Source organism: Onychomys torridus, chromosome 19 (assembly GCF_903995425.1).
Source record: "Onychomys torridus chromosome 19, mOncTor1.1, whole genome shotgun sequence".
Taxonomy (NCBI): Eukaryota; Metazoa; Chordata; class Mammalia; order Rodentia; family Cricetidae; genus Onychomys; species Onychomys torridus.
The window spans coordinates 912,367-933,423 of NC_050461.1; the positions used below are offsets into that span (position 1 = coordinate 912,367).

Below are 21,057 nucleotides of genomic sequence, written 5' to 3' on the forward strand. Positions count from 1 at the left end.
CAGTGATGGAGTGTGGCCTGAACTGTAAGATAAAATAAACCCTTAACTTCCCAAGCTGCTTTTGGTTATGATATTTTATCACAGCAATATAAACTCTAATTAAAGTATTTAATTTAATTTAATTTAATTTAATTATATGGGGGTTCCATAACAGAAACACCTACTTATGTATGCTTAGGTATACTCAAATTGAACCACACAGTAAACTAAATGCAAACTCAATGAAAACTTCATTTAAAATTTTTTGTTTGTTTTTTATTTTAAAGATTAAGTGATGGTGATGCACGCCTTTAATTCCAGCACTTGGGAGGCAGAGGCAGGTGTATCTCTGTAAGTTCAGGGCCAGCCTGGTCTACAGAGTGAGTTTCAGGACAGCCAGAGCTGTTACACAGAGAAGCCCTGTCTTGAGAAATGAAAAGGGGAAAAAAAAGAGTAAGTGATGAAGCAGGGCTTTCTTGTATTGACATAGACTGGATGAGACAAGACATGTGGAAATGATAAAATTTCCAGTTGTTATAATTTTACCAGGAAAAAAAAAAAAACACGCAAGAAAATGCTATGGATTCTACTTATCAATGGTGATAAATTTTTGTGCTAAGTGGAACAACACTACAACACAATTATCCACAATAGCTGAGCTATACAGACTTTCTTAGATATCATAATTAGAAAAAATAAATAAAAGAAGTACACTCTAGCAAGGAGGAACACATGACATTCACATTTTAAACTAATACAAGTCACATATGTGCTAAATGCAGAGCCATGTACTTTGAACACACACCCTAAATAGTGCTCAGTAGGTATGTACTTTATACCCTGACTTCAAAGAAATGTTTGAAGTTGGAATACTTTTAGGGATAAAACAAAAGAGAAATAAGGTTAAGATGAGATAAATGCTGCCCATTCACTAAACCATCAATAGTTAATTTATCTATTTTTCAGCATTTGCCTCCTATATTGTGATATTATTGTAGGCACAACAGGTTACTTTTAAAGCATTTCTTAAATATGAATACAAACATTATTAGCTTATAGCATCTTCAAACACAATCTGTTGGTTCTCCCCTGCCTTTTATTGCTTCCTCCTTCACCTTTCTAACACACTCCTATTGTCTTGTCTCTTGTGTCCTACCGCGCTACCCCATCCCTTTCCTCAATAGCTCTTTGTTCCCTCTTGAGATCTCCTTCACTATAAAGCCTATACCTACATTCACAGTCTCCTCCCATATAATATATATGTATAAAAAGGATAAACTAGGATCCTGTATGAGGGAGAACATGCTTTTTTAATCTTTCTGAGTCTTAGTCACCTTGCTTCATATAATACTTTCCAAGTAATATCTACTTTCCTTAGACATAGAAATTAACACAGAAAAAATTATTTTGACCTTATATGTTTGCATAGTATATACATATAAACAACCTTAAGAAAGTAGTGATGAAATCTTAAAGATAAATGCTCACTAGTACAGAAAAAAATCATCTGTGGAACTTAGAACACTTTGCAATACCTGCTTATGATAGCATATACAGTGTATCCAACAGACCTGAACTCTAAATGGCCATGAGAAAAGGAAAGGCAGAATTGTGCAATCTTTTCAGACTGGATTGATGGGTCTGAAACACTTCTTCAGGATATGAACAAAAAAAAGAGGAAATGAAGAGGGAAGGGAAGATGATACAACAATTAGGTAACCTATTTCCTTGATCTTAATCATAATTCTGTCTCAGAAAATATAAACTGGAAAAGTGTTAAAAAGGGAAGTCACTATGATTTAAATCTATGAAACAGAGAAGGAATACCTATAAACATCAGAAGGGACAATAAGGACCAAATTACACAGACTATATAATATAATCTAAAAGGAAAAAATCTTCAATTTGTAAAGGATAAAAGACAAGCAAAAATAATTAAGGAGTAGATTAGTATATATACATAATAACATACACACATGTAGGAAAAGTTATGTAATATAAAGTTTCATATAGATATTTTCAAGTAACTGTAAGGCTCAACAAATCTTTAAGATATACTGAAAAAGATAAAAGACCATAAAAAAAATGAAGAGACAAAAAAGAAAAAGGAAACCAGTGAATAAATATATGAAAACATGTCCATCTACAAAAAAATCAAGGTGTAGATTAAAACATCAGGATAAGCTTTCATTCAGTGTTAATAAATTACAATAAATGAGTAAGCCTTGCCTCTCTTACACCAAGGTTGACTACTTCAATCAGTACAGTTTTTTGAGAAATCAATTATCACCATAACAAAAGTAGTAACTGTGTTCTCTGGAAAATAGTTCTAAAGAAATAAACTACAATAAAGAAACTTGATTATTTAATTATATGAAGAGAAAACTACGTTATAGTTACATAGTAAAATAAACCTGTACAGGGACAAAGTGTAATTAATTAAATATGTAAAGGTAATTTTAAAGCTTACTGATTAGTATTTACTAAGTTTTAAATAATGATCATGTGATACGTTTTTCTAAAGTTAATCTAACAAAATTGATTGTAAGTTATGTAAGGGCAAGAAATACTAAAACATTTTGAAAACATTTAAATATAAAATATTAATCATGATAATGTTAAATAAAGGGTATGACCATAGATATGTAAAGTAAATGTTTTACTGGGAATATCACAGGAAATGTATATAAATATTAATAATGTTGTGTTAAGATAGCACAATAATGTACTCCTTCTTTTCTCTTAATTATTATAGAATTAAAGTAAACATAATTAAGTACATAACTTCTATCACAGTACAGTATGAATTTGAAAAGGAACTCGCCGGGCAGTGGTGGCGCACCCCTGTAATCCCAGCACTGGGGAGGCAGAAGCAGGTGGATCTCTGTGAGTTCAAGGCCAGCCTGGTCTACCAGGTGAGTTCCAGGAAAGGCGCAAAGCTACACAGAGAAACCCTGTCTTGAAAAACCAAAAAAAAAAAAAAAAAAAGAAAAAGAAACTCACTTACCTCTTGCTCATCCATATTCAACCACTGTTTTGGGTCTTCTTCTGTAGCCAGGAAAGCTATCAACTCTAAAGCAGTAAGTCGAGTTTGACGCCTTGATGAGACAAATATCAAAACAGGTTTGGCTGGAGAATGACTTCTAATTGCTGCGGAAAGTTGTGAGAATGAAATATTAAGCTACTTAAGGGATGGACATGAAAACTAATGTAGTTCATGGGAATTCTTCATTTGGCTATGGAATTTAGTATTATTTTAGGTAGTAGAGGGGTCCGACAAGATACTGGGAAGGGGACAGGAAACAGGAAGATGCTGTCCACAGTTCTACAGAACACTGCCTAGCATGGGAAGCTTTATTTATCACTCCTGAGGTCATACCAAGGAAAGAGGCACTACACTGCTGAGAGTCTCCACTAAGCTATACAAAGACACAGAGTCTTACCACTGAGTTCTCTCTATTGTTCAGTTTGTCTAAGTGATATTAGAGGTAAATAATCCTGAGATCTACGGAGTCTAAGCAAGCACTGCAGAGTTATGAAAATGCCCAAGAAACAACAATAACTACACACACACGTACACACGCACAAACACACTCACTCACTCCTATTTTTCTGTTATCAGTAGATAAAAAAATGTAGATAAAGTGCAACAATAAATAACTGATAAATGAGAAGAAAGTTTCCTTCTGAATTTTGAAATACATGTGTGAAGCTTCAAGAGAGAGGAGAGCACAGCAGACTACTATGGAGATTAAGTGCCTGATGTGTATCTGAGAATGGTACAGCCACTTGGCACACAGAAGAAACTGGCACTTTGAAGCCTGGGTAAGAACAATAAGAAGGAATAATTAATTTTTAAAGAAATACTTAATGTGGCACATAAACCATTTGGAATACCTGGAAATGAGGTTTAAGAAAGTAGCAAAATGGCACAAGAATTTTTACTTAAGTAGCTCTTTCAAAACAGTGAGAGAGGGGGTTGAAGGTAGAGGAGAAAAATCACTACAACTTGTTTTACTTAAAAATATTACAATGAGTTCTAACATCTTAAATGCTAAAGAATTAAAACCAAAATATTTAAACATTTTATAAGAATAAGTTCCTCTTATTTTGATTTCTTTTTTTAAACTGTTAGCTGCAAAACCTCTTTTTATAGGCCAAGAAATCAGTTTTGACTATATACCACAATAGAAGTTAGGCTAGCTCAAATCCCATTTCCAAACTCGAACAAGTCTAGGAATCACTCTAGGACTGACATATAATTCATAAGGATAGGGTTGAACTGATTCCATATCTAACAGCAAGCAGGTCTTTACTGTTGACTTACAATTTACACAATGTAAATGCTTCTTTTTCTGTAATAGCAAGCAGCCATTCTCTATACAGATATAAGGAATTTCTGTAATAGATACCATGAAAAATAAACCCATTTATCTTTATTTATTTTCATCATTCACAATTTATTAGAATCCTAAAAATATAAATGATGAATCTGTAATAAATCACCTTAGAAATACAATGTTTAAAACACACACTCCCGCAATACTGGTACCATTTATATAGACAATCATGAATGATCTGTTTCTTTTCCAAACCTCAACCTTTAATGTGTTTTACTGCTGCAAGAACAGGTGTGGCTGAGCAGCTCATGGCAGATTTATTGTTCATTAGTGATTTTGTACAATGCTTCTGTGGAGGTGTAAATAATCTGAACTGCCACGATGGGTCTCCAGCCCACAATCAATACTGTGCTTCTGTCATAGGCTAATTACGGCAGCTAAAAAGTCATCACCTCACAATCAACAGCAGTGCACAGGAGAGAATTTATTTTGGAGGTTACTTTTAATTGATACAATAAATATTCCTTCTGTAGTCTAAATGAAACATGTTTCAATAAAACTGGGGTATATTCCCATGCTTCTGTTTGCTTAATTTGTTAAAAAAGGAAAAATGAAAAACAAAACATGAAACCAACAAAATTTTTAAAAGTAATGAATTGTCCAAGTTGTTTCAAATTAAGATTTATTTATTTTTATTATATGTATATGAGTGTTTGTCTACTTATGTTTGTATGTGTGCATATCACATGCGTGCCGGGTACTTGCAGAGGCAAGATGGTAAGGTGATATTTTATTTGTGCTCTAATAAATAAAGCTTGCCTAGAGATCAGAGGAAAAACCAGCCATGATATGGAAGTCAGGCAATGGTAGCACACACTTTCAATGCTATCATTTGGCAGGCAAGGATCTGTCTGGATCTCTGTGAGTTCAAGGCCACACTAGGAACAAACCCAGGTATGATGGCACATGCCTTAAATTCCACCACTAGTTAACCATGGAGGTCTGTATAGACCGACAGGAAGTGACAGAGATGGGCAGGAAGAGGAAGTGATGTAGCTGGACAGAGAGAGCAAATCAGATGGCAGAACAGCAAGGCACAAAGGCATGGGTCAACAGGAAGTAGCTCATTTTTGGAAGCTGTGGAGTTGGTAAGGTGAGGTTAGCTGTGGCTTTCCCTATTTCCCCAATCTCTCAGGTTTTCACCCCTATATCTGGTGGTGTGTTTTTTATTTAATAAGACTGTTTAGACATTTGTCTTCAGGATGGCCTGGAACTAGAGTTGTAATCTGCTATGAAGTGCTGGGAATTGAGGCCTGGTCGTCAGCAAAGGCAAAGGTAACTATGGAACTGATACTCTGGCTAATGAACTATCCACACATTCTATATTTTCCGTTAAATGTTAAGATCACAATTTTTGAAAATTATTGCTCATTATCATTTGTTTAAGCTATTACTTAACAAACAACACCTTGGGTGTGTAATACTAAGAATCATCTACTTACTAACGTATGTATCTTATTCTGTTGTAAAGTCATTTTGAGAAGAGAAGAATGAGGGACTATAGGAGCAAAGGGGGTCAAGCTCATGATGGGAGAAACCACAAAGACAGCTGACCTGAGCTAGTGGGAGCTCACAGACTCTGGACTGACAGCTGGGGAGCCTGCAGGGAACCACACTAGGCCCTCTGAATGTGTGTCACAGATGTGTGGCTTGATCTGTTTGTGGGGTCCCTACATGATCTGGCTTTTTAGAGCCCATTCCCTATGGTGGGATGCCTGATTCAACCTTGATGCAGGGGGGAGGGGCTCAGTCCTGCACCAACTTGGTATGCAAGCCTGTGCTGACTACACAAGAGAGGCCTTACCCTCTATGAGGAATAAATGGGGGATGGGATGGGGGCAGATGGGGGAAGGGAATGGAAGAAGGGGAGGGAAGGGGAACAGTGGTTGGTATGTAAAATGAAAAAAAAAATACCTCTTGTTTTCCATACATAATTCAACAATTATTTATGTTTCTCAATGGGTGATATAGATAGCTTTGTTCACAGAAACTCAAATGATTTTGAATGTATTTAATAGCTACTATCTACAGAGAATGCTTATTACTTTATTCCAAGAATCTGATGCTTACCCTGAAATGCAGGCTTATTCATACTAGCCATGCGTGGGCAGTAATGCTGACCCGGGAAACCTTGAATGTGGACTTCCAGAGGAACTGGGCGAACTGATGGTCGGAAGTTGAACAAACCCATCTGGTAAACATGAAAAAGAAACAGGTTACAATTTTTATGCTGAAGGATGCATCACAACTTTATAAAGTTAAGCATAAGAAACTGTTGCTGAATAACTAATCTGTCACTCTTCCTCATACCTGCTTAATGTTGAGCCAGTCAGCAAGGTCTCTGGCATTAGCTAATGCAGTGGACAGTCCAACTATTCTAACAGGCTTCTCTGTGTGTGATGAAATAAAGTTGGTTCGAGATACAATTACCTCTAGAACTGGACCTCTCTCCTCCCCTAAGAATAAAGAATAATGAACATTAATCGTTTAATAAATCCATGCTAGCTGTTGCAGGCACATAGTCAGAATAGAAAGATTACTTTAAAAAGCAGGGGGAGAAAACTGTACTCATGAGCAATCTCATTTTTGTGTAGATATTCAGAGGAATTGAAATCAGTATGTCAAAGAGTTATATATACTTCAGTGTCCATTATATTATTATCCACAATAGGCAAATAATGACTAAGTGTTCACTTACAGATGAATAAAATAAACACTGCACACAATGAAATATTATAAAACAATAAAAAAATGAAACCCTGTCATTTACATCATAGATGAATCAGAAGACATTATGATAAGAGAAATGAGCCATGAACTGAGAGACAAAACTGCATGATCTATGTGGAATAAAACAAACAAACAAACAAACAAACAAACAAACAAAAAACCTCAAGGAAATAAAGAGAAAAAATAGAGTTTGCCAGGGGATGGGAGTAGTTTGGTAGAGGATGGGAAACCTGAGATGTTGGAAAGGTTTTTAGCTTCAGTTAGACAGAAGGAATAAGTTCAAGAGACCTAGTGGACTATAGTTGGTAACAAATATCTTAACATGATTTAATCATTACACATTGCATGAAAATAAAAACATCACATTATATGTCAAGAATATATACAGTTATTTACAAATACTTGTCAATGAAATTATAATAATAGAAGAATGTCAAGTTTCATGAAATTCTATTTTTACTTGAGTGGTACCTACCAAGCAGATGGATCTCATCTATGATGAGAATAGTAACCTGTTGAACATAGTTCCTATTCTGCCAGCTTCGACTGACTCCATCCCACTTTTCTGGTGTTGTGACAATAAGGTCAGCCTGAGCAATGGATTTCATGTCTGGGGTCACATCCCCTGTCAATTCAATAACTCTGGAGAGAAATAAAATTGATCCTCAGTAAACATATAATTTTGGACAGACTAAAAACTCTCTTTTGAAATAAAATTTTAAAATAGTTAAAACTACTCTATCCCAATGCACTTGAAATTTTCTTAAGTGTCACAATTGCATTAATGCAGAAAGCCAAACAATAAAAGATATGGAAGCACATACAAACTCAAATCAATTACATGCAACTTATATGTGCCAAGCTTTGCTTAATTATACATAAAGCAATTTACTAATGTTATTTTATAAAAATGAATTGTTATCTCCTTGTCTACATAGTAAAACAGACAGACATCTTATTCATTCATTCCTCCCTCCCTTTTTCTTTTTTTGCTTTTTGAGATAGGATCTCACATACCCATGCTAAAGTTGAACTCAGTATGCACCCAAGGATGGACTTGCAATACTAGCTCTCCTGCCTAAGATTACAGTCATGTATAACTTCATATGACACTATTTTTTTTTTTAAAATCTATTTGCTTAGGGAAAGTGTTATTTTGTTAGGGCAGTTGTTAAGAACAGAATTATTTGCAAGGTTAAATTAATTTCTTAGACTGAAATTTTCTATAGGTAACAGAAAACCTCAAACACACTGGGATATAAATAAGATCAGAGGAGTAACTAAATGCCACCTTTCTCAGGGGGTCTCAGATTCACAAAGAAAAGAGAAGTTACCCATGAAAGCATAGAAGAGATACAAAACATATAGGCAAATCTAGAGGTAAGTTTCACATTCTTAGTAATTACTAGACAAAACTTGTACATCTAGATTCAGACTGAGAAAAAAGAACAAATAGGAAAGGCTTGTTCCCAAAGCATCTATTTATTTCTTTAATGTTTTGAGTTTTGCATTTTACATACTATATGGAATATGGAATACACCCAGGGCTGAAGGAATTTATAGTTAATGATCATTAACAGTCCAGTCATCCAGCCTCTGCTTCAGAGAAGAGGTAGGACAGCTTGCTTCTCCCTTTCTCTTTTATTCCCAATCCCTGTAGAGTTTCATTCGGTACATAGCAATTATTCTTTTGTTGAGATACACAAAATTTGCATTTTGCATGTGTACCATTATTTACTTGGAAGTGCATTATGGTACCATCAAGTTGTCTGCACTCTTGCTGATAAACAGTACTGTAATAAACAGTCTTGTCAAATACTAAATTAACAAAAAAATAATTTTCTTCAAAGATCTACTTTTTTCATTGAGTAAGTTATATGAGGAATGCTTTGAAAGTAGTTTCTAGAAATTATTCTCAATTATATAAAAGAAAAGAGATAAATTTTTGGAATAAAGATATTTTGGAAAAGGTATCATGTCAAATGAGAGTATTCATATTAGGTAACTAAAATGATTACATTTTCATACTTAATAATTAGGATATTGATATAATTCTAGGAATGGTAAACTTTTAAATAAAAGAATATGAAAATCAACAGAAAATATCAAGTAGTTTTATGTAACTTTTAAATCTTTTGGTTACTTACACTATTCAAAGTCTATTTTGAATCAAAGTAAGAACTTACTTTTTACCAAGTTTTTCTTCTATTCTAATTTTCCAGTCATCCATCCTTTCACGCACTAGAGCTTTCAGGGGTGCAATATATACTGCCTAAAAAGGGAACAGAGACAAAAGGACTCATGAAAATAATAGCACCTGTAAATAAGAATTACAAAATTTGTCAAATTAGAACAATGTGGATTTAAAGATCGCTTTAACAATGAACATTACACTGTTAAAATCAATGAAGGGAACACAATTAACTTCATATTTATACAAAATAAGAGAACTAGATATCATAAACATCCTATCAAAAAACCAAAGGACACATTTTTTGAGTATTTAAAAAATCAGATGTTTTATGAATGACACTATAGTTTAACATAATGTAAGCCAACAATTATTTAAGAATAGAGTTCTAATGACAAAAAAGTTTTCCTGTATTTTGTATAGAATTTACATGAGTTCATAGAATACTGAGGACAGTCATTAATTTTGAAGTTTTTTTTTTTTTATTATTATTATGTGTTTTAAATTTTATACATCAGCCATGGGTTCCCCTGTTCTCTCCCCTCCTGCCCCCCCCCCCACCTTCCCCCGAGCCTCTCCCCTCCATTCCCATGTCCTCCAGGGCCAAGACTCCCCTGGGGATTCATTTCAACCTGGTGGATTCAGTACAAGCAGGTCCTGTCACCTCCTTCCAGACTGAGCAAAGTGTCCCTGTGTAAGCCCAAGGTTTCAAACAGCCAGCTCATGCACTAAGGACATGTCTGGGTCCCATTGCCTGGATGCCTCCCAAGCAGATCAAGCTATTCAATTGTCTCACTTATCCAGAGGGCCTGATCCAGCTGGGGGCTCCACAGCCTTTGGTTCATAATTCATGTGCTTCCATTTGTTTGGCTATTTGTCCCTGTGCTTTTTGCAATCTTGGATTCAACAATTCACGCTCTTGCAGACCCTCCTCTTTCGACAGTTGGACACCTGAAGCTCCACCTGGGGCCTGGCTGAGGATCTCTGCATCCACTTCCATCAGTTATTGGATGAGACTTCCAGCACGACAGTTAGGGTGTTTAGTCATCTGATCACCAGACTAGGTCAGATCAGGCTTTCTCTCGACCATTGCCAGCAGTCTACAGAGGATGTATCATTGTGGATTTTTGGGGACCTCTCCAGCACTCTGCCTATTCCTGTTCTCATGTGGTCATCATTTATCATGGTCTGTTATTCCTTGTTCTCCCTTTCTGTTCTTGATCCAGCTGGGATCTCTTGCTCCCCTAAGCTCTCTTTCCCTCGAATCTTGCCCTTCATTACTCCCACTGTCATCCAGGTTGTTCATGTAGATCTCATCCATTTCTCTGTCATTGGGTGATCCTTGGGTCTTTCCTAGGGTCCCATTTTCTAGGTAGCCTCCCTGGAGTTGTGTAGCAGTCTAGTCATCTTTGTTTTACATCTAGTATCCAGAGAAACTAGCTGTATAAGTTTAGTGCAAATTGATGCTAGTTATACATTTCAGCTGTTTTATTTTTTGAAAAATACCACAAACTTGTCTTTGATAATCTAAACACAAAACAAAACAAACAAAAAAACAAAGTATGATATGTCCCAAATCTTCATTTTCAACATCTTGCAATTTAGTTGAGCTGTTCTAGTGTGCAATGTGTTCTTTATCGGTGAATAACCACCTAACATATTGAAAAATAGGACAGTAAAGATAAGCAATAAAGAAAAGGCACTTAATCACAAAACCATCCAAATAGGAAGTCCAATATTTCTGATTCACATGATTTAAAGAAAACCCTAGCCGGGTGGTGGTGGCACATGCCTATAATCCCAGCACTTGGGAGGCAGAGACAGGCAGATGTCTGAGAGTTCGAGGCCATTCTGATCTACAAAGTGAGTTCCAGGACAGACTCCAAAGCTACACAGAGAAACGTGTAGCTTTGCATGTGTACCATTATTTACTTGAAAGTGCATTATGGTACCATCAAGTTGTCTGCTGACTTGCTGATAAACAGTACTGTAATAAACAGTCTCAAAAACACAAAACAAAACAAGAAAACTCTAAAGACATATATATATATATATATATATACATATACATATCTATCTCCAAAAGAATAGAACTGACTGACAAGATCAGTGTCAAGGAATTTCTACACCCCCCCACCTTTTCTTCTCTATTTTTCTAGTTTCACATAGCTGCCTTCATGGAAGCAGAAAATGAAGGTTATGAGGGATAGGATTAAGAGAATGGGGAGGTACTGTTCAAAGTTATATGTTTTACTTATGTAGAATAAATAAATTCTGAAGACCTAATGATAGCCTGGAAAATAGAGATAAAACTTCAAAATTTCCTAAGATTAGATATGAAGTGTTTTACCACACAGCGACTATTTGAAATGATGGATATGTAAATCATCTTGATAGCAGTAATCACTTCATAATGCATATGCACATTAAAATACCATATTGTATACCTCAATTACACATTGTTTATTAAAAATAAAGAAATATCGGGGGGAAATTAAGAATACCATAGCATTTAGAACAATGTAGAATAACTCTTATTCCCTTTATATAGTCAAATTATTAAAGTAGCAGCACTTCCTTCATAGCCAGAGGATTTGATTGTAGGTTGCTGTGTATCTTACGAACATGGCTGTAAACCAGGTATCTTATTACAAGCCTACCAATGAGTTGTAGATATAACAAGGGAAAGATTCAATTAGAGGGCTCTAAATTTGAGGTAAATTATTATTATTATTATTATTATTTTGGTCAAAGAAATTATTCTAATGCTGATGTGTTCCCTTTGGAAAATTTCTGCCAGTAAACAATCTCTCTGGGTCCTGACAGTATATTTAGAACTTTTTATTTGCGGAGACTAAGAACTATCTTTTTAGACTGACTGTAAACACACGAATCTTTAAACTGACCTTTGAAGTGGGATACTTGTTGAAGACTCTGAAAATGGCTAATTCAGCTGCAACCGTCTTTCCTGATCCAGTGGGGGCTCCAAGCAGGACATTACAGTCTGTGTGATACAGTGTGTGGAATATTTGTGTCTGTACTGGGTTGAAGTGGCTGAAGTTATATAGAGCTTCATATGCTTTGCACCCCAAAGCTGTGACTGGTAAAGGCTGAAGGTCCAACAATTCTGAAAAACATGATAGGCACTGCTATAAAATCACCATAGATAGATAGATAGATAGATAGATAGATAGATAGACAGACAGACAGACAGACAGATAGACAGATAGATAAAACAAAACTATGCACAGCACTGGAAATTGTATTTCAAATAATTAAAGTAATCCTTAATTCTTACACACGAGTGACATCTTTTTACCCATTCTCACATCATAGTAACATGATGAATGCTCTTCTGGAAGGTTCCTATGAAAAAGCATCTGGGTCTTTCTCTACCAAGTGGAATAAAAACTTAGATATCCAAGTTCGTGAGAGCATTCAAGTTACAGAACAAAACTAGACCTTCCTTAATGCATAAACAAAGCAAATTACCACCTACAAACTTCAGTACTGTAACATTTACCAACACATGAATTTTGATGTGTTACACACTGGCCAGGCAGAGCAGCCGAGCAAAGGACTGCCACAGCTAATGGGAATTTAAGAAAATTGTACTGCAGCGAATATTGGGAAAGAGCAAAACCCATCGCAAGAAACCTTCAAAGAAAGTAGATCAGTCCTTTTCATCATGTGGACTAGAGACCTAAGGAACTGGAAATTAGAACAATTTAGAGAGAAAGTTGCACCTATTAATACATACCCCTATTTATCAAGACTTTATATTTTCCCATTTCCAGAAATCTACGAGTTAAAACACTATGGTATCACTGTCAAGACTGTTATAAAGATGAAGTTTAAATTATGTTCAATTTAAAAGTTCAGCAAGAAGACCATACTCTGAAGTAGATCTTCACTATATGGTTTCAAAATGCAGCATATGGTTAATTTTCTTATTAAAAGGTCTACTTTAATGTAAAAGAGTTAATCCTTTCCTACTGCTTCGTTCTACTGCATGGTTAGCTATGTGTTTTCTGTCATTCATTTTGTAAAACTCTAAATCAAGTAGGGAGAGTGGAAGGAACTCAGAGTTTGCAATGTCAAATAGGGCACAGATATGTTTTTAGGAAGAGTAGAAAATCAATCATTTTGCATGTTAAGTGGGCAATTATTACCAATGTTCAATGTAAACACTTCAATGACTTTGTTTGATTAATTTAAATTCAACGATGTGCTTACATGGACACTGAGCCAAATATACCCTGGGATCAGTGAATTATCTTATACACTTTGATTATCAATTGAGATAATCACGATGGCAAATTTTTGGTTTTGAAAATGTAGTCAGAATAAGGTATTATGCTGCTATCTGCTTGGTTGCTTAATTGTGAAATAACTGAGCATTAGAATATAATGATCATATACTATAAAATTAAGCACATTAGTTAAAGAAACCTACTGATATCAAAATATGTATTTTAAATAAAACACCACACATTTTACATATTTTATTATAAAATTCTGGATTGTATATACAACGACAGTGAAACAAGCAAATGTCAGAAAGTTCACCAGTGAGCAGATTATGATACTGATACTATCATATCTCTATATTTTTCCCTCCCCCTTCTTTTTTCCCTCCCCTTCTTTTTTCTTTTTTAAATTTATTTATTTTTCATATCTCTATCTTTTTGTTTTGATGAATTATTCTCTTTTGTCAAAAAAATCAAAGAGGAACTGACTGCAGTATAAAGACTCTTGAGGTACACAAATGTAATGAATAAGGTAAAAATTTGACCAAAATGGTAAAGATTAGTCATATTAAACTTTTTTTTCACTTTCTACAGGATTATATAGTGAGTTAATTAAAAAGCCATAAGTAGCATTTAATTGTGAAAGTTTTCTTCTTGAATAATTATACAAAAAAGAAAATTAAGTTTTTTAATTGTCTAATAAATAAATTAGGAATCTCTGGAAATCAATACTCCTTAATTATTTATTCTCAAAGAGAAGAAAAATAATGCATTGATTACTTTAAAAGCCTCAGGAAAATTTTGAAATAGATTTCATGGGGCACTTGAAATTATCATCATAAACAGTCATTAATACACATTTCTAGTTTTTATCAACCAACATAAGGCATTTGTTCACCTTATGAAAATCTAAAACGGAATTTTAAAAATGCAACAATGGGAAACCATTCAGTATGTGTACTACTAGTTGCCATAAAGCTAAACTATGGGAGGGAGGTGATATAAAGGTTTTATGCTATTTGCAGTACAGTTACTGTGGATATTTGTAAACTGCCTTCTGAATAAAACAAAGCCTTAGTATCAAAACATTTTAGATACTGAAGAACATCAATGGGAGAAAGAAAAATTCAGAACTGAATAATGATAATTTAGCCTACATATTGCCATGTCTGATCTCAGAATCGAAAATCTAAAACCTTTCAAATCGTATCTCAGATGTTTCAAAGAATACATAGTAAACACAGTTGAATGAGAAAGCAAGCACACATGAAGAAATTATAATAACTATATAAATGGAGATGAAGCAGCAGAAAAGGAGTGCCGTCCTTTCAAAGTCCATCTGAACTGGCCTACTTTAATGCTATTTAAACTAAAAAAAAATCACAGCACTATATTAAACTCTATTCAACATACATAACGTACTTTAGTGGGAAGTAATGATTCAAATTAGTAAATCACTTTACCTGTATGGGGAGGATGTCTCTCTGGTAGAATCAGATGTTGAAAGTTGATAATGCAAACAGCCTCAGCTCCTAGCCATCTATCAGACACTGCTCGAATGTAGTACTGAGAGGGCAAAGGCTCAAAAATAGGGATTGTGAATACCAGAAGTTGAGCTTCTTTATTAATAACCTGGTGTGAAATAAAATCTCAAATAAATATGAGTCTTCTATTGCTGTAAAGGTCACAGTAGTCTATTGTTAAGAAAGCAGTACCTACACAAGATACACTGATAATAAAGCACACTGGGTTATAAGAAGGTGAGATGCTTAGGTATTTAGCAACTCTTGTGTGATTTCCTTTAAGAACCCAACGTACTTTTAGGTAAGGTTTATACACATTTTGTGCTATTTAGTGTGCATTTACACGTATCACTTTGATTTGTTTACTTAACTCCATTTTAAAAATTCTAATTGCTATACTAATATTAACATTATTCCTATAAAGACCATAAGAGAAATACCACAATTACTTATAATAAACATTTGATATAAAGACAAATTCAACAAAACATAGTCGATGCCCTCAAAAGATTTTTTCAGCTTGAAGCTTCCCTTTTCTCTTTGATAAAAAGTAAAACTACAAGCAAGGCAATAAAGACATGCCAAGAAGCTAAGTTTCTAAAAATTATTTCATTTACTTTTTGAGATTATAATGATAATACGTAATAATTATAATATGATTAACCTCTCCTCTTTCTCCCTCCAAACCTTCCCATATACTTTCTGTGTTCTTTCAAATTCATGACCTCTTTTTCCATCATTGCTGTTACATGTATGTGTAAATATTCCTAAGTACACAATTTACAACCTGCTCAATATGTATAAAGCTAATTGTAGGTATATTTCAGGGCTGAACTAAGTCTTTTATTGGCAACTTACTAAGAATTTTCACTAGGTGATTCAATGTTCTCACTATATTGTATGCATATAATACCTAATGATTACTTATTTCATCTACATTACATATTCCTCAACCCTGGAAGCTATAACTTAACACAGGAACAAAATTTTAATTAAAATTCTCAAATAATCATCATACTGATTTATCAATACCATACATTTAATCACTGTCTTCCTTTAAAAGAGTCATGAATAATAATAAATTAAGCTTTAATGGAATATCATTTAGGAAGAAAATAAACAGCAGAAATTGTTAGTTTATATTTTCTCTTCATGGCAGCAAAATAAGGGATGATCCATATAAATATGTATTTACCTGTTTTTTAAGAGCTAAAAAGTACTCTGAGTGATAAATATGGTCATTTGTAGGATCTTCTACCCAAATCCACCATGGTTCCCCTACTGTTCCATGGACCTAGAAAAGTAGTATTACAGTTCTTCTAAGTACCACAATTCAGAACAAGCAGTTTATATACTCTATAACTCTTGCTCTCTTCAGCAACTTCACTATTATAGTGTCTATTAGTTTGCTTATTTAAAGTATGAAAGACAACTTAACATATTTACAAAGCTGCACAACTACAGCCACAATCTAATTTTAGAACATTTCATTACCTCCAGAAAAAAAAGGTATAACTAGCTATAATTGTTCACTATAGATTGCCTATTCTAAATATTTAATATAAATGGTATTGTACTCTGAGGACTTTTATGACTGGCTTTTTAATCTGACTCAGTATGTATCAGTACTTCACTCATTATTATCAGATAATGTTTCACTAGATTAATAAGCCATATTTTGTTTATCCTTTCAGGCTTGTTCCTTCTCCCTTACAAAGCCCAATCTTGCTCCATGTTTGTTTCTTACCTAAGTGGCCACATCCCCTGGGCCAATTCTGGTTTTCAGAAAATAAGCAGTTCATGGAATTCTCCTGACAACAGGTAAAGGAGAAGTCCACAACAAATTTGGGCTAAATCTGTGTTCTAGGCTGAGGGTGAAGGGATGTGTTTCCTTGCTCAGTTTAACAGTTCAATTTGAAAAGGGAAGTATGAAACATTTGGTAAGTACTCAACAATGCCAGCAAAGTAGAGGTGAAAAATTCCTGGAAGCAGTTAGCATGATTAACTAGCAGTCTTAAACATTCGGAGGCACCTACTCTACCTATGGACCTTTTGTTGCACGGGAAATCACACTATCTTCCTTCCATCAAGTGGAAGCAAGCTTAGTTTTCCAATTTTAAAGACCATAACATTCTACCTGAGAGTGTTAACTCTAGAGGATTACTATGGATAGTAGAGAAGATAACTGAACCAGTAAAAGTTTTATCCATTTCACACAGGCATAAAATTTCAAACATGATTTTTAATTGCTAACTAAACCTTTATATTTTGTATAAAATTCTATCTTTAGAGGAATATTAAAGTAAAATTATATTACCATCACTTGTTCCTCAGACAAATTCTGAGAATATTATTATAATAGAATAATGTAATTATTACTAATGCATATTTGGAGATTAGGAAACTCTAGAACTCAGAAGTCTGAGCACCTTAGAGCAATTGCACATAGGTGATTCTACAACACATGGCTAATTAAAGTCATTCACTCATATTTAACTCAGTTCTTACAGGGACTATGTGGGGTAAGCACAGGTATATTAATTACTGAGTGACTTATCTTCTCCCAAGGGCCTCTTCCCAGCAGAGAGATTCTGACTTGCTTTTATAGTTATAATTTCTAACACATTAATTAGTTCAAAGAATGCTAACAGAATACCAAGATGATTCAGAGTAGATCTTTAATATTAATTCACTCCTATTTTGCCTTCAAAGAATTTTTAGTAGCCCAGGCTGTTCCGAACCTCACTATGCTGAGCTCCCTCCAGATGCTGAGACTGCAGGATGTGCCAGCACACCTATTTCATGTGGTGGTAGGGACAACGTTCAGGACCACAGATACCACCAACAGTGCTGCGGCCCTAACCTTACTGTTAGAATTTAAAATATATGGTTTTAAAGCAGGAAGTAATGAATGAAAATAAAAACAGAAGCATGACAGGAACTAATGAAAGACATTTTGAACATGAGTTATATATAAAAGTACTACATACTCAGAGACATAAAGAAGAAAAACCTATTAATTATGGCCAATGCTAGACTTTGAATGTCACTGAGGAAAAAAATCTATCAAAGAATCTGGTGACAAGGAAGAAAATGAAGAGCATTTTTCCTAGTAGCCTAATTTTTAAGAAAACAAGGGAATGGTAACTTCACAGACACTAAGACTTAAAAATGTCTCTGTCAGCAAACAGAGTATCAAATTAATGGCTAGCTAAAGTGACAAAGTAGAGATGGTAAAAATGATAACATGGATAACATGGAAGAACACAGCCAGTGTGGCTCAGCTTAGGGAGCACAATCTACTGACACATAGTTTAATGCTGAAAGTGTAATTCATTAGATGCTGGAAGATTCATTGGTTGATGACAGATCAATATACTATATTTTCTTACAAATGAGAATAATTACTACTATAATGCTGTCAATAAAGACTCTCTCTCTCTCTCTCTCTCTCTCTCTCTCTCTCTCTCTCATATATATATATATAGTAAGATTCTCTATATGCCTTTGGGATAGATATAAGGAGGTTTGGTGGAACCTATAGTACAGATGCTTTCGCGTAACATGGATTTAGGTGTTTCCAGTTCTACCTGATCACTCCAAGAGAAATCCGGGTGGATATTCAGTGACACTCGGAGGACAGTCCGTGTGATGGGCTGAATGGAAGCTTCCATTGTAACAGAAGGGATCTGATGAACACACTGTTTAACCTTCAGTCCAATATTCACATGATGCAAAATATGACCTGAAAGTATCACATAGAAAAAAAATGTGCCCCATAGAATCTGACTTGTAAATGAGATTTCAGAGATGGTGATTTTATTGCTTGTTTTATGATATGCTATGTAAAATAGCTGACATTCTTGACCTGGCATGTTTGAATATTTTGTAATAGTTAACTTGAATTAGCAATTCATAGCTTAGAAAACAAGTATCAGGGTTTATTTAGGTCTTAATCGGGTTCTGAAAATTGCTGAGCCTTGATACTATTTGAACAACTATAAAGAGACCTACTTCTTTCTAACTTAGTTTATGATACAGTATTGAAGTTATGAAGCATTTTGTGAAAATAGTCACTAATTTATTCATGGCCTGTGTTAGAACTTTATACACTTATAGAAATATTTCAGTAAAATGAGACACAATTCATTCATCCATCTGACATTCTAGAAAACATAAAGATAAAATATAAGTTATAATCTATTAGAATACATTAACTACTTATGTTTATTTTCATAAATAATCAGATTCTACAATAGACACATATAGAAGTCAGATATTGTTACAAATAAATACAACTAACTACACATGTGACTAACTAGTTTAAGTAAGCAGAACTAGATTACATTTTCTATCATCAAGATTTCTTTTATCTTAGAATTTTTATTTTTAGAAATTTTTGAAGGGCACACATTAATAAATCAATATACTTCAACCTTGATCAAATCTGAAATTAAAGTTGATAGTTCTTATTTAAAAAAATATACATTTACTATATATTCTCAAGTTCCCTTTTTAACAACAACTTCTTTCTATTGATATTCTCCTTTTATCATACTATAAAAAAATCCTTCAACTATAAGTATAATTATTAATATTCTTAGCCTTTCAATAATGGTGGGAGCCCAACAGTAGCACCCCTTGTGATTTGCAGCCTGCCTCCCTGCAGGAGCAGTACCCATCCTATTCAGTAGCAAAGTATTTCCTAGTTATAATACAGGTTTTACAATACAAGGTTAAATTTCATAGAAATATATGTATCAAGAACTCTTCAATATTATGTGGAAAAAAGAACACAAATTCTATGTACAGAGTGATATCAACTGGGTTTAAATACATAGATATGTGTAATTAAGAAGGCTAACGAACTGAGGTGAACTGCAAAGCTTAATGTCTACAAAATTCTTACTTATTTTACCTTGGTAGTGAAGGGGGATTCCTGCTAGGCTAGTGCTTCACTATTCAGCTATATCCCCAGCTACCACTCGATTTTAAAATGTAAAATTGCTGATATACATGATAAAAGTTACTCAAATTAATTAAATATTGGATTTAATTGTTAATGAACATCTACTGATTCTCATCATTGATGGATAAGATTCTATGTTTAAAAGCTTGATAATATGACTCTATTTTAATTGCTAATTCAGTCAAATAATTTGATAAAATTTGAAGATTCTTTTTATTTAGCTTAGATGAGCAAAAATAGATAATAGTCATAAATACTGTAAAAATTATCTTAATTTGAAAATACATCAAATTTATATATCAATCAAGGTATTTTATGTATATAGGTAAACACATGTAAAGAGTTTTGCTTCTTTCTTACCTATTTCATCCTTTCTCATGTCTTTGAGCTTATCCACAGTGAGGTTTTTTTCTTCTAATCTTGTTAGAATGTGTGGTGGTAACACAGAAAATTGTCTCAAAGGGCTAGCCCAACCCCAGAGTCTCTTGTCGATGACTTTACTAAGATTCAGAAGCCTGTAGGTCATGGTAGGCCAACGTTTCCTCAGTGCAATTTCAAAGAGAGCACGGACAATTCTAGCTGCATTCTGAAGAACAAAAGGGGAAGACTGGTAGTTAGATAACAATGTGCTTTTAAATGTCAGTAAATTTATTACTCCAACTAGACTCAGAAGAAGGGCAAATCAAGCTACATACTTGAATTGGGGTCAGCAACTTTCCTTACATAATTTTAATTATCTTCAATTAGAATAAGAGTAGTCACATTACTACTGTGTCCATGTTATTTATTAAATTCTCAGAGGGCACTATATTTCTACATTCCTAGTAAGCTCTTTCCTTATACCTTCTAAGCAAGAATGAAATAGGTAGACAAAAGGCAAACAAGGTAGCTGACAGTCTGCTCAAGTACCTACAATATAAGAAATAGATTGAGATATCCCTAAATATATTATGCAATGATTAAGTTTTTAAGCAATTCAAGTAAGAATTCAGGAAGATTTTCATTTCAGCCAGGA

At 34.1% G+C, this 21,057-nt stretch overlaps 1 protein-coding gene across 3 annotated transcripts in view; it reads right to left on the bottom strand.

The window, feature by feature from the left end:
* Positions 1 to 21,057, bottom strand: part of Ascc3 (activating signal cointegrator 1 complex subunit 3) — a 310,799-nt gene that overhangs the window by 118,752 nt on the left and 170,990 nt on the right. For all 3 annotated transcript variants that reach the window (XM_036168670.1, XM_036168671.1, XM_036168672.1), the window contains 10 exons: positions 20,403 to 20,628; positions 18,664 to 18,818; positions 16,269 to 16,367; positions 15,014 to 15,182; positions 12,207 to 12,427; positions 9,296 to 9,381; positions 7,585 to 7,751; positions 6,690 to 6,835; positions 6,450 to 6,570; positions 2,987 to 3,129 (listed from right to left, as the gene is read on the bottom strand). In XM_036168670.1, the coding sequence (XP_036024563.1) occupies positions 2,987 to 3,129; positions 6,450 to 6,570; positions 6,690 to 6,835; positions 7,585 to 7,751; positions 9,296 to 9,381; positions 12,207 to 12,427; positions 15,014 to 15,182; positions 16,269 to 16,367; positions 18,664 to 18,818; positions 20,403 to 20,628 (1,533 nt within the window). The remainder of the gene's footprint in view (positions 1 to 2,986; positions 3,130 to 6,449; positions 6,571 to 6,689; positions 6,836 to 7,584; positions 7,752 to 9,295; positions 9,382 to 12,206; positions 12,428 to 15,013; positions 15,183 to 16,268; positions 16,368 to 18,663; positions 18,819 to 20,402; positions 20,629 to 21,057) is intronic.